Source organism: Dermacentor variabilis, chromosome 8, assembly GCF_050947875.1.
Source record: "Dermacentor variabilis isolate Ectoservices chromosome 8, ASM5094787v1, whole genome shotgun sequence".
NCBI classification, from domain to species: Eukaryota; Metazoa; Arthropoda; class Arachnida; order Ixodida; family Ixodidae; genus Dermacentor; species Dermacentor variabilis.
This window is the reverse complement of record NC_134575.1, coordinates 169,918,606-169,931,861: the sequence shown is the minus strand read 5'-3', so window position 1 is coordinate 169,931,861 and position 13,256 is coordinate 169,918,606. Positions and strand designations below refer to the sequence as shown.

The 13,256-nt window shown below is 51.5% G+C and overlaps 1 protein-coding gene across 1 annotated transcript in view; it reads left to right on the top strand.

The window, feature by feature from the left end:
- LOC142591628 (protein 5NUC-like) overlaps window positions 1–13,256 on the top strand; it is a 162,611-nt gene that overhangs the window by 68,102 nt on the left and 81,253 nt on the right. Inside the window, exon 3 of the mRNA XM_075703926.1 lies at window positions 11,349–11,580. Within this exon, the coding sequence (XP_075560041.1) occupies window positions 11,349–11,580 (232 nt within the window). The remainder of the gene's footprint in view (window positions 1–11,348; window positions 11,581–13,256) is intronic.

Genomic DNA, 13,256 nt, shown 5'->3' with positions numbered 1-13,256 from the left:
CGCGATCCAAGCCCGAAGCCCGAGGAGAAAACCGACCCCGCCCAAGACCAGCGTGCTAGCCGCAGACTGCAAGGACTGCCCCCAGAGCACGGACTTCTACCTGAGGCGACAAAGAAGATCGTGGTCAAGACAACCTCAATGGCTGCCCCAGCGTCCCCCGTTATCCTACAACAACCCCGGGACCCAGCGACCTTCCATGGAGCAGCGACTGAAGACCCGGAATCCTGGCTGGAGACCTACGAGCGAATCGCAACATTCAATAACTGGGACTCCGACGACAAGCTGCGGCATGTCTACTTCGCCTTAGAAGACGCCGCCAGAACGTGGTTTGAGAACAGGGAGTCGACCTTGACTACGTGTGACCTGTTCCGTAGCGGCTTCCTACGCACCTTTACAAGCGTCGTGCGCAAGGAAAGGGCCGAAGCTATGCTGGACGCCCTAGTGCAGCTACCAAACGAGAACGTTGCCATCTTTACGGAAGAAATGACCCGTCTGTTCCACCACGCAGACCCGGATATGGCCGAGGAAAAGAAAGTTCGCCAACTCATGCGCGGTGTGAAGGAGGAACTTTTCGCCGGGATGGTAAGAAGCCCACCGAAGACCGTCGAAGAGTTTCTTCGTGAGGCGACGAACATCGAGAAGACACTCGAAATGCTGAACCGGCAATTCAACCGCCGTACAAGCTCTACCGCCTACGCAGGAATTCAATCACTGGCCACGGACGATCTCCGCGAGACCATCAGGGCCATTGTGCGCGAAGAACTGCGCAAGGTCTTGCCTTCGTCGCAGCCTCAAGTGGCTTCGATCGCCGACATCGTAAAAGAAGAGGTGCACCGATCGCTTGGAGTTCCTGAGGTGCAACCAGAACCACCGCAGCCTCAGCCGCAAGCGATGAGCTACGCCGCCATCGCCCGCCGTCAAGGTCCCTTTCCACGACCGCGCCAGGGCCCCGTAACGCCGCAATTCCGTCGACCACCACCGCCGCCGCCAGCACGCGCACCCGTGGCCCAGCGCAGCTACCCGAGGAAGACAGACGTTTGGCGCGCTCCTGACCACCGCCCGCTCTGCTACCACTGCGGAGAAGCAGGTCACGTCTACCGACGATGCCCATACCGAGAGATGGGACTGCGAGGTTTCGCCGTCAACGCGCCGCATCCACAGCTTGGAGAGCGCCCACTTGACATCGCCGACTACCTCGCCGCTACTCAATGGAGCTCTCGACGACCGTCGCGTTCGCCATCACCAGGCCGCTACCTGTCGCCGCAGCGCCGACCATACACTGGCCCAGCCCGGGGCCGGTCAGCGAGCCCATATCCGGAAAACTAAAAGCAGCAACCGATGGAGGTACGGTTGCTGTTCGTCGAACTGACGAAGATCCTCCGCCGCCGACGAAAGCGCCAAAGAAACCATCTCGACGACATAATGACGACGCGCCGCCGTCCCGAGGAAGTCAGGAAGCCAAGACTACACCGACGAAAGACGACTTGACGACGCGACGTACCAGCTTCAATTCAACACGACGCAGCCGTGATCTGACGCTAAGACCCAACTGCAACTCAAGACAAAGAACCACCGACCTCGACGTGCTTCTAGACGGCCACGCAGTCACCGCCTTAATCGACACAGGCGCCGATTACTCAGTCATGAGTGGACACATCGCCGTCCAGATGAAGAAGGTTAAGACTGCATGGGAAGGCCCTCAAATTCGGACCGCTGGAGGACACCTGATTACGCCGACAGGAATGTGCACGGCAAGAATTACCATTCACGACCGGACTTACCCTGTCACCTTCGTTATCCTCCAACAGTGTTCACGAGACGTCATTCTCGGTATGGACTTCCTGGACCAACACGGCGCAATCATCAACCTGAAGTCGAAGTCAATAACGCTGTCGGAAGATAAAGCGATACCGCCGGAGAGCCCTCGTAGTCACCACGCCTTGAATGTGCTCGAAGACCAAGTGAGCATTCCGCCCCGCTCCAGCATTGTTATTTCGGTCGGCACCGAAATACCCGCTGACGTAGAAGGTGTCATCGAAGGCGACCAACGTCTCCTGCTAGACCGTGAAATTTGCGTCGCAAGAGGGATCGCTCGACTGCATGGAGGGAAAACTGAAGTGTTGCTGACAAACTTCAGCCAGGAGTTCAAGCACATCAGCAAGGGCACGACGATCGCGTACATCGAGGAAATTATGGAAACCAGTAATGCGTTTGTCCTCTCGGATTCCGCCGCATCTACGCCGACGACCATGGTTCCCGAACCAGACTACGACATTAATCCAAGTCTCCCAGTGATTAAGCAACAGCAGCTCAGAAGTCTGCTCCGACGATACAAAAGCTGCTTTTCGACGACATCGAGGATTCGACAAACACCAGTCGCCAAGCATCGCATAATCACCGAGGAGTACGCTCGACCACTCCGCCAAAGCCCTTACCGAGTTCCGCCGCGAGAACGCGAAGCTATAAGAGAACAAGTTGACGAAATGCTGCGCGACGACATCATCCAGCCGTCGAAAAGCCCGTGGGCATCCCCTGTTGTCCTGGTGAAGAAAAAGGACGGAACCCTACGTTTCTGCGTCGATTATCGTCGTCTGAACAAGATCACGAAGAAGGACGTATACCCCCTTCCACGGATAGACGACGCATTCGATCGGCTCTGCAACGCTAAGTACTTCTCTTCGATGGACCACAAGTCTGGCTATTGGCAAATAGAAGTCGACGAAAGAGATCGCGAAAAGACCGCCTTCATCACCCCAGACGGCCTCTACGAGTTCAAGGTTATGCCATTTGGACTGTGCTCGGCGCCTGCAACGTTCCAGCGCGTGATGGACATGGTTTTAGCGGGATTGAAATGGCAGACCTGTCTCGTTTACTTGGATGACGTCGTTGTATTCGCCGGAAATTTCGACGATCACCTTAGGCGGCTTGCCACAGTACTAGAGGCCATCAAGTCATCAGGGCTAACTCTGAAGCCAGAAAAATGCCGCTTCGCTTACGACGAGCTTCTGTTCCTAGGCCACGTCATCAGTATATCCGGAGTACGCCCCGACCCCCAGGAAACAGCTGCCATCGCAAAGTTCCCACAGCCCACCGACAAGAAGGCAGTGCGTAGATTCCTTGGCATGTGTGCCTACTACAGGCGCTTTGTCAAGGACTTTTCACGCCTCGCCGAGCCGTTGACACGTCTAACTAAATGTGATATTGAGTTCAAGTGGGAAACGCCGCAGGCCGACGCATTTGAAGAACTCAAACGACGCATGCAGTCGCCGCCGGTACTTGCGCACTTCGACGAGTACGCCGATACAGAAATCCATACTGACGCCAGTAGCCTAGGCCTCGGTGCCGTTCTAGTCCAGAGGAAAAACGGAGTCGAACAGGTGATATCTTACGCTAGCCGGTCGCTGTCAAAAGCGGAAGGCAACTATTCTACGACCGAAAAGGAATGCCTCGCCATCGTTTGGGCTACAGCTAAATTTCCCCCTTATCTTTATGGCAGGCCATTCAAAGTCGTCAGTGACCATCACGCGTTGTGTTGGCTAGCGAGTATAAAGGATCCTTCAGGACGACTGGCAAGGTGGAGCCTCAGACTACAAGAATACGACATCACTGTAACCTACAAGTCCGGACGAAAACACTCCGATGCCGATTGCCTATCACGCGCCCCCATTGACCCGCCGCCGCAAGATGACGAAGATGACGACGCCTTCCTTGGCATGATAAGCGCGGAAGACTTCGCTGAACAGCAACGGGCAGACCCGGAGCTAAAAAGCCTGGTGGAATATTTGGAAGGGCACACCGACGTTGTGCCCAGGGCATTTAAGCGCGGATTATCTTCCTTCACGCTTCAAAACAATCTCCTCGTGAAGAAGAACTTTTCACCAGTCCGCGCCAACTACCTTCTTGTTGTCCCGTCAGGACTTCGTCCAGAAGTATTGCACGCCCTACATGACGATCCGACCGCTCGACACCTCGGTTATTCCCGGACACTATCGAGGATACAAGAAAAGTGTTATTGGCCGCGCCTGACCGCCGACGTCGCCCGTTATGTCAGAACATGCCGAGACTGTCAGCGACGCAAGACACCGCCGACAAGGCCAGCCGGATTACTACAGCCAATCGAGCCTCCTTGCCGACCATTCCAGCAGATCGGGATGGACTTGCTGGGACCCTTTCCGACGTCAACAACCGGAAATAAGTGGATCGTCGTGGCGACAGACTACCTCACCCGCTTCGCTGAAACTAAAGCACTGCCGAAAGGTAGCGCAGCCGAAGTGGCGAAATTCTTTGTCGAAAACATCCTGCTTCGACATGGCGCCCCAGAAGTCCTCATCACCGACATAGGAACGGCCTTTACAGCGGAGCTCACCCAAGCCATTCTGAAATACAGTCAGACAAGGCACAGGAGGACCACGGCCTACCACCCGCAGACGAATGGTCTTACGGAGCGGCTGAATAAGACCCTCGCCGACATGCTAGCGATGTACGTCGACGTCGAACACAAGACCTGGGATGCCGTCCTGCCGTATGTAACATTCGCTTACAACACGGCGGTGCAAGAAACAACACAGATCACGCCGTTTAAGCTGGTTTACGACAGGAACCCGACGACGACCCTCGACGCCATGCTGCCCCACGTCACTGACGAAGAGAATGTTGACGTCGCTAGCTATCTCCAGCGCGCCGAAGAAGCCCGACAGCTCGCCCGCCTACGGATCAAGAACCAACAAAGGACCGACAGCCGACACTACAACCTCCGACGACGCTTTGTTTAGTACCAGCCCGGCGACCGTGTTTGGGTTTGGACCCCGATACGCCGACGAGGACTCAGTGAGAAACTACTCCGACGCTATTTCGGACCCTACAAGGTCATCCGACGTATTGGCGCTCTGGACTATGAGGTCGTGCCAGACGGCATTTCGCATTCACAGCGGCGCCGCGCACGATCTGAAGTGGTCCACGTGGTGCGCCTTAAGCCCTTTTACGGACGCTGACGAACTTCGTCATTTTTGCTCTTTTCTTTGCTACGAGTGCTTTTGTTTATTACCTTCGTTTGTTTGCAGCATCGGGTCGATGCTTTTTAAGAGGGGGGTATTGACACGTGTACTTGTCTTTATCGGGCGACACGTTTTGCCGCCTAACAAATGTTATTGCACGGCGCGGGACGAGCGTGCATGTATCCGAAGTTTCTGGAAAGTTATCGATGCTTCTATCCGCTGTCTGTTGTCGCCGAACCTTGTGTTATCTGATTTCATCGCTTGACACGAATGGTGTAGAACTTTGTAGAAGGCATGCGGGTCCCAACCGTTAATCTGGAACATTCGATGACTGATCTATAAAAGCCAACGCGCTTGACCCGCTGATCAGATTTTCGACGATCGCCGACTGTGTTCGCCGCTATCGTTGTGCTTTAAGTGTAGCCTATTTTGTGGGCACAGGTTCGCCCAATAAAAGCTAGTTTTCTCTTTCACAGTACTGCTACTGTGTTCTTTCTTCACCGTCACTACCACGTGACATTATTAAAGAGACACGCACTGGTGGTTAAAAGGAAATTTTCAATGAGTCGACCTCTCGCGTCGCATCGCGAGTCTCCCCACATTGTGTTATGAGCGTTAAAATCTCCCACTATGATATAAGGCTCGGGAAACTGGTCAATGAGGTTATAAAAGTCTGTTTTTTCGAGACGCTGATTCGGCGGTATATAAATGGATCACACAGTTACTATTTTATTAGTAAGAATGGCCTGAACAGACACTGCCTCAAGGGGCGTGTTAAGGGCGACGGGTCGGCAAACTACCGCCCTGTCGGCTATTATTGCTACACCGCCGGAGGCATTAGCCTCCTCACGGTCTGCGGAAGATGGTGTAGTTCCGAAGAAAATTTCTATTGGTAGGTTTGAGGTGTGTCTCTTGAACACACAGCAGCTTCGGATTATGTTTGTGTATTATTTCTCTAATGTCGTCGAGGTTATATAGAAGTCCACGTCCACTGTAGTATTTGTGTTTCCATTTTGATAAATGTGTTGTGTGCTGTGTGTTTAAGAAACGGATTAGTTCACAGGCGCTTTGAAGGCGCCATGATGGGAGTTTTATCTCTTTTGGAGCGATCGAGAGGGCTTCGCCGCTCCTTAGGCGCTGGTAGCGCCGTGTGGCTCGTGGTTGTGTCCATCGCCTCTTGCGAGGCACTGGACACGCGCTCTTCCGAGCGCTTTGTTTGGCGTGAAGGCCTCGGCACATTGGACGATGCTTTCGGGGTCAGCTGCCCGGAGGTAGATGGCCCCGTCTGCTGGGTTGGCGTAGCAGCTCCGCAGCTGCATCCACTAGCTGCATCCGCAGAGGGGGCTGATGGCGTCACTGCCGCCTCACTGGGTGTGGGTCGGACAGCCTCCGGAGACAGTTGTGGCGCTGCCCCCTGACACGCCACATCGGCAAATGTGTTTTTGGGCAGGTAAGATACCCGCCTGCGTGCCTCCTTGAAAGATATGTTTTCTTTGACTTTGATTGTCCCAATTTCTTTCTCCTTCTTCCAAGATGGGCACGACCGCGAGTATGTGGCGTGCTCCCCTTCACAGTGTACACAATGGAGAGTGTTCTCGCAAGTTTCAGAAGTATGTTCGTGGGCACTGCACTTCGCACAGGTTTGACGGCCTCGGCCGCTCTGCGAACTGTGGCCGAAACGCTGGCATTTAAGGCATCTGAGGAGATTTGGCACGTATGGCCTAACGTGGAGCTTGATGTACCCGGCCTCTACAGACTCGGGCAGAATACTTGAGCCGAAAATCAATATAAGGTGTTTGGTCTTGATTTCTTTGCTGTCACGCCTGATCTTTATTCCTTTAACATTAATAACATTCTGGTCACTGAAGCCCTCCAAGAGTTCATCCTCAGTGAGCTCCAGCAAGTCATCGTCCGAGACAACACCGTGGCTTGTGTACATCGTATGGTGCGGGGCTACAATTACTTGGGTTTCCCCAAATGACACTAGTTTTGTCAATTTCTCGTAATATTTCTGATCGCGGAGCTCCAAGAGGAGATCACCGCTTGCCATCCTCGACGCCTTATAACCTGGACCAAAGACTTCAGTCAGTGTCCTATAAACAAGGAATGGTGAGATTGTTCGTACTGGTTTAGCTGTTTTTCAGAGTGGATCACGTGAAAACGAGGGAAAGATTCTTTTTGCCGACCAAAAACTGGAATACTTCATCGGTGCGCCCTCTTTTCTGAGGGCGATCAGGAAGCGGAGGGAAGGATGTTGCCATGAAAGAATTGAATTTTCGGCAATAACGCCAGCCACCCACCATGGAGTCCTACAAGGGGACGCTCAGGGACTGTAAGAACATGTCCTGTAAACGCCAGCTGTACGTCATCACTATAACCAAATATGAAATAACCTAGGTTAACCCTTGCTGCATGGAAAAATTGGAAGTAAAGGGAAGCCAGGAGAAGACAGGAAAGGTGGAAAGTGGGAGAAAGACGAAGGCTGGAGGGAGAGAGAAACAGGAAAGGGCAACTACTGATTTCCCCCGGGTGGCTCAGTCCGGGGTTGCCGTCTATGTGAAGCAGAGGCCAAAGAGGTGTATTGCCTCCGCCGGGGGGTTTTAAAGGTCCAAACACCTGGCATCGGCTCAACCTCCAGGATCCCCCTTTCCCCAGACACGGCTAAGCCGCGCACGGCTACACGGGGAAGGGTCCAACCTTCGTGTGCTCAGGTACATGGTGTCCCAACACACCAAACGCCTGCTTACGCAGACGTCCCTGTGGGGTCTGTGCTCGAATGTACTCGTGAGCTATGTGCTCGTAAGCTGTGTGCTGTATGTTCGTCTTGCGGGCTCCATTTGGGAGTCACGCATAGACTGTGTATATGTATCCCATGTTTAAACTGTAAATAATGTATGTAAATCCTTTTCGTCTAAGTCCCGACGAAGAGTCAAGCTCCTTCCTACAACTACGGCCGCCAACTCTAGTACCGTGAGGCGTCCAAGGACGGTGATTTGGCGGTGAGCGCAGTGACATGTTGAAAAGTTCTACAGGAGACCGGCCCGCCGGCACAAGTCAAGAATCGCTGAGAGGCGATCGAGATGCTTGTCGAATGTGGGCGAGAGAATGATTACGCCGTCCAGGCAGCACAAATAGGTGGACCACTTGAACGCCTGAAGCAAAAGCCCAGCATTCGTTCTAAGTGGCCGATACGTTACAGAGCCATAAAAGCATCAGCTTGATTTGATAAAGACCGCTAGCGTCATGAAATGCAGCGTTGTCTCGGTCCATGCCGTCGACGGCAATCTGCCTGTTGCCAGACGGTAAGTCGAGAGAAGGAAAATAGGTGACTCCGCACAGGCACATTAGAGCGTCATCAAAACCGGGCAAAGGGTAAACGTCCTTTTTGGTGATCTTGTTTAGGTGGCGATAATCTACACAAAATTGACACGCTCCCTTCTTCTTCTTGATAACTACGACGACAGAAGCCCAAGGGCTACAGGAAAGCTCGATAATGTCCTTTGCAAGGATCTTTTTTGCTGCGTGTTGGATAACTGAAATGACACGCAAACGCGATATGGACGTCGGTGAATAGGATTCACATCGCCAGTGTTTATGCGATGGGTTACGACAGATGTTTGGCCTAAGGACCGATTGTCAACATAAGAAATGTCGCAAGAACCTTCAAGAACGCGAAATAGGTCTTCAGCTTGAGCAGGTGTGTGGTCAGAGTAAACCATCTTCTCAATCTCGATGCCACTGGTGTGAGAATGCGTCGCGGTATGCATGGATGAGCGGCAAGAAGCTTCGACTGTGGAGGGCTTGACCTAATCATCCTGCAGAGCGATAATTCCAGCCAATGAGATCCCATATGAGAAGACTTGTGTGGTTAGCACGAAATTGACAAAGGGAAGGCAGGTGCTGTTGGCAGTAATTCTCAGTAAAGCGTGCCGAACCCCAACACCATAACCCCATAACGGCCGGCATTGGCGCCACAACGTAAATCTCCTTATGTACAGCGGCTCTCCCGAGCCCTGCTGCGTGGTGTGCGTGCGCTGTCTCGCAGCTGGTGTTGAAGACACGTCTACGTGTGTCGCAGGCATGGTGGGAGGCGAATAAACTCCATGCAGCTAAAACGGATTTGAGGCGGGTCCAAAGGGTCGCGAAGAGGAGGCATGTCCAGGCGAAGTGAGCCGGCGGAACAGTCATTGAGGGCAGAGTGAGTGGCGAGAAAATCCAGAGCGAAAATAAGTTCGTGGGGGCAATGCTCGATGACAGTGAAGAGAATGACGGTGGTTCTCTCAGCGATGGTGATTCGGGCAGAGCACATGTGAACAATAGTGACAGTTCCTCCGTCGGGGACTCGTACGGCTCGGTTCGGGGCAGGCGTCAGAACTGCCTTCAATCGATAGCGAAGAGCAGCACTCGTAATAGACACATGTTACCTGGTGTCAATGAACGCGCACTAAGGAACATTGTCAACAAGAGCGCCCAAAAGATTCTGGTTTGTGGGTAGGATCAAGCAAGGTTCTTGTGCCAAAGTCGTCGATGCAGCTTCAGCTCCCGAAGCTGCACTGTAATTTTCCGGCCGGGGTGCTGCGAATAGGTCGCAGAAGGAGCACGTTGTGAAGGACGCGAACTAGATTGACGGCGGGAGAAAGAACGTGAGGGGGCGTAGCGGGGTCTTGTTAGAGCTGAAGCAGGCTGAGATGATGGGTTGCACATAGAGCGAGTGAATGAAGAGCACGAACTAGCGGGAGGAGGGTGGTCAGCAGTAGAAAAGCGTGTCCGGCAACTCCATTGGCTGTGGCACTGACGAGTGATATTTTCGATGCGTCGGCAGTTAAAACATATCACCTTGCCGTCAATGGTGCGCCATTCGGACGATTTGAGTTGTCCGTAAGATAAGTAAGGGGAGCGAGGTGGCAGCGTGGGTGGACAAAAAGGTCCAGAGCGCACGGGACGAACGGAGTGAAGGCCGACGATTTACAGGGCTTGGCGGATGACAGCTTGCATCGAGGACAACGCGCCCGAGAATGATAAGATGACAGGAAAGAAGTGGCCACCGGCTGTGATGTTTTAACGTCCCCAATAATGATGTGGGTTAAGTTGCCACATCGTGAGGGCTGGTGGAAGAGGTCGGCATAAGATGATGTAGCATTGGGAAGGCACGTGATATGTTGAAATATTCGGTTACTTTGAGCATAATCGAGATGACGGCATTCTTTGAGGATCGTATCGATGCCTGTGACGATGCCTTTAAAGACGTGGCTAACCTTTCCGTCCTCCGAAATGTTCACGTCGGCCCTACTACAAAAGGGGAAGGCGTCGAGAATCGTCGACACGTAGGACTCGGTCGACGTCTGTACGCGTGTGGCAGGGGCCTTCTTTGCATTGAGTTGGCAACCAAATAGATTGCCAAAAAGGTCACAGAGCTTCTCGTTCAAGAGGTCCGAGCTCGTCATCTCCTCTCCGTGAGTCCGGAGCCATGCCCCTCGAGTGCCGTCGATGTAGGAAAGAACGTTTGCGAGCATTATTGTTGGATCCCACCTGTGATTGGTGCTGACACGCTAGTGCAAGCGCAGCCAGTGACCAACGTCAGGACTACCATGTCCGTTGAAAACGCCAGGATCGCAAAAGGGGGAATTTTGACGTAGGTCATCGCATCAGGTGTAGAGGCATGCATAGATCAAGTGCCGCAAGCAAGAGCCGACGTTGAATCGACGGTGTTGCGACTGCTGCGGAATTTCATGGCGGGTACGGGGATCGTCGACTTCAATCAAATAATGTTGCATGTAGTGGATGCACAAGGCTGTTTACAATATATTGAGATGTAGGTCTGTGGCCTAGATGGTGACCCTATAGAAATCGGGAACACGTGGTTTCCTCGTCTTCAATACAAGAACACTGTGGCGGCTGTTCCATGTCAAGATATTTGAAGCTAAGCGCAGTGCTGTAGTAATGTTTTCGCTCCCTCAACGGGCACTGTACTGTATTATAGGTGCGCGGTAAAAAGATATTTTTTGTTTCATTACGGTCGTTGTATTGACGTGCTGAAGATGTGAAAGCCATTCTATTGGTTACTCGTTTATCTGTATGCTTGCAGATAATGTCATTCGATGAAACAAATAACCTAACTAAATGTTTTCGTGCGGACTCAGGGCAACTTTCATATTTCAGTTTCATGAGAACCTGGAGTTATGTAATATTCCAGTCACCATTCCAAGGTAGTCTTTCTAAAATTTGTATTCAATGCGATCCTAAAATTTTCATACATGAACATCCCTAGTAATATATCTATTTATGAATTTTGGTGTAATTATGAAATACATGCTGTGTTTTTTTTAATTTTTACTCTACATGTTTATCCAACAGTGCCTTGGAAATCATGAATTTGATGATGGACCTGCAGGACTGGTCCCTTTTCTATTGAAAATGAAAGAAGCAAGCGTTACAGTTCTCGGGACTAACCTGGATACCACAGAAGAGCCCTTGTTCACAAATGCGAATATTACACTACCGAAGTCCATAATTTACAACATTTCAGGAACGAGCGTAGCCATTTTAGGGGTTGTCACTACAGAGACTATGACTATTGCTAAACCAGGTAAGTTGTTCCATAGAAATTATCATCTTTTAAAATTACAATCTTTAGTCGCTTTGATGCACGGCTTCAACCATAGATGCCACTTTATTACAACACAAATTTAGTAATAAAGCTGCACTTTACTTTTACTGTAAGAACTAGGATTCACAAAATGTGACACTTTTTCGAGAAGCTATCTGCCTGAACTTGGCTGGACGAAAAATTCAGCTTCTTTCACACTTACGTACAGCGAAACAGCTCTGCCAGAAAAGAAAGCGACATTGTCATCAAGTCACAAGTGCAGACTGCACTTCTTAATGTACTAAACTTTGGTACACAAATATCAAAGTTACTAAACTTATGACGCCCTGACTCGTGCAACGAAAATCACAAAAGTTCACGTAACAACTCTACTAACCTAGCGATTACCACTTCGTTTCATTTCCACTAGTTTTGATTACGAGAGAGACAGAGAGAGAAATCACATTTATTTATATAGCCGGCAGATCGGTGGGGGGGCCAACTTGAGCTCTAGCGGCATCCTCGGCCTGCTGGACAGCCAAAAGTTGGTCTTCGGGGTCCGAGCTGAGCAACACGGTCTCCCACTGCTTCCGATCCTGAATTCTTTGGCCCTGTCGGGGCGCCCGAGGGCAGGCCCAGATAATGTGATCTAGGTCCGCCCTTTCTTGACAAAATTTACAATTGGCCGAATATTGGTCTGGGTAATAATGATTATAAGTCACCGGATTTGGATATGTATTTGTTTGAAGGAGGCGCCATGCCACCGCCTGCTGCTTATAAAATGATGGGTGTGCGGGAGGAAATGATCTGTAATGATTAGTTATCTCCCTGTAGCCAACCATCCGGTCCCCTGTCAGCCGCAGCCGCGGCGCCCCGGTGGCTCGGCTTGTGAATCCTCGAGCCACGGTGTCGGCCGCCTCATTGCCGGGTAGAGAGGAGTGCGCAGGCGCCCAGATGATATGGACAACGCGCTCACCGCGGAAGTTTGCCAGGATACGTTGTGATCTCGGCGAAATGCGCCCCTTTGCGTAATTTAAAATGGCGGTTTTAGAATCACTGACTATTATCGTGGCCAGTGTGGAAGCCATTGCGAGAGCAATGGCCGATTCCTCAGCCACCTCGGCTCTGTTGGTTTTAATAGATCCGCTGACCTTAAGCTCACCTTCCGAGTTCACTGCAACGATAAACATATTTTGATTAATCGTGTACTCTGCCGCGTCGACGTACACCACGTCCTGAGAGCGTTGGAATCTCCTCTGTATAGCCCTTGCCCTTTCCTCCCGCCTGTCCCTGTGGTGTTCGGGATGCATGTTTTTGGGTAGCGGTGGAATAATCAGCTGCTTCCTTATGTCGTGGGGAATGTCTACTTTAGTGCCATACTGTGATGCGTATGTTGCTCTAAGCTTGTTAAGTATGTGTCTGCCAGTAAGTGTTTGTGAGAGTCTTTCATATTGCGCTATCGTATGGGCTTCTATGAGTTCCTCGAGCGTATTGTGGACGCCTAAGGCTAGGAGCCTGTCATTCGATGTGTTTATCGGTAAACCTATGGCTTGTTTGAATGATCGTCTAATGATGCCTTCGATTTTTATCTTTTCTGCTACTTGGAGATTTAGGTAAGGGGTTGCATATACTATGCGGCTGATGACAAAAGCCTGGACTAATCGTACCAGATTGTT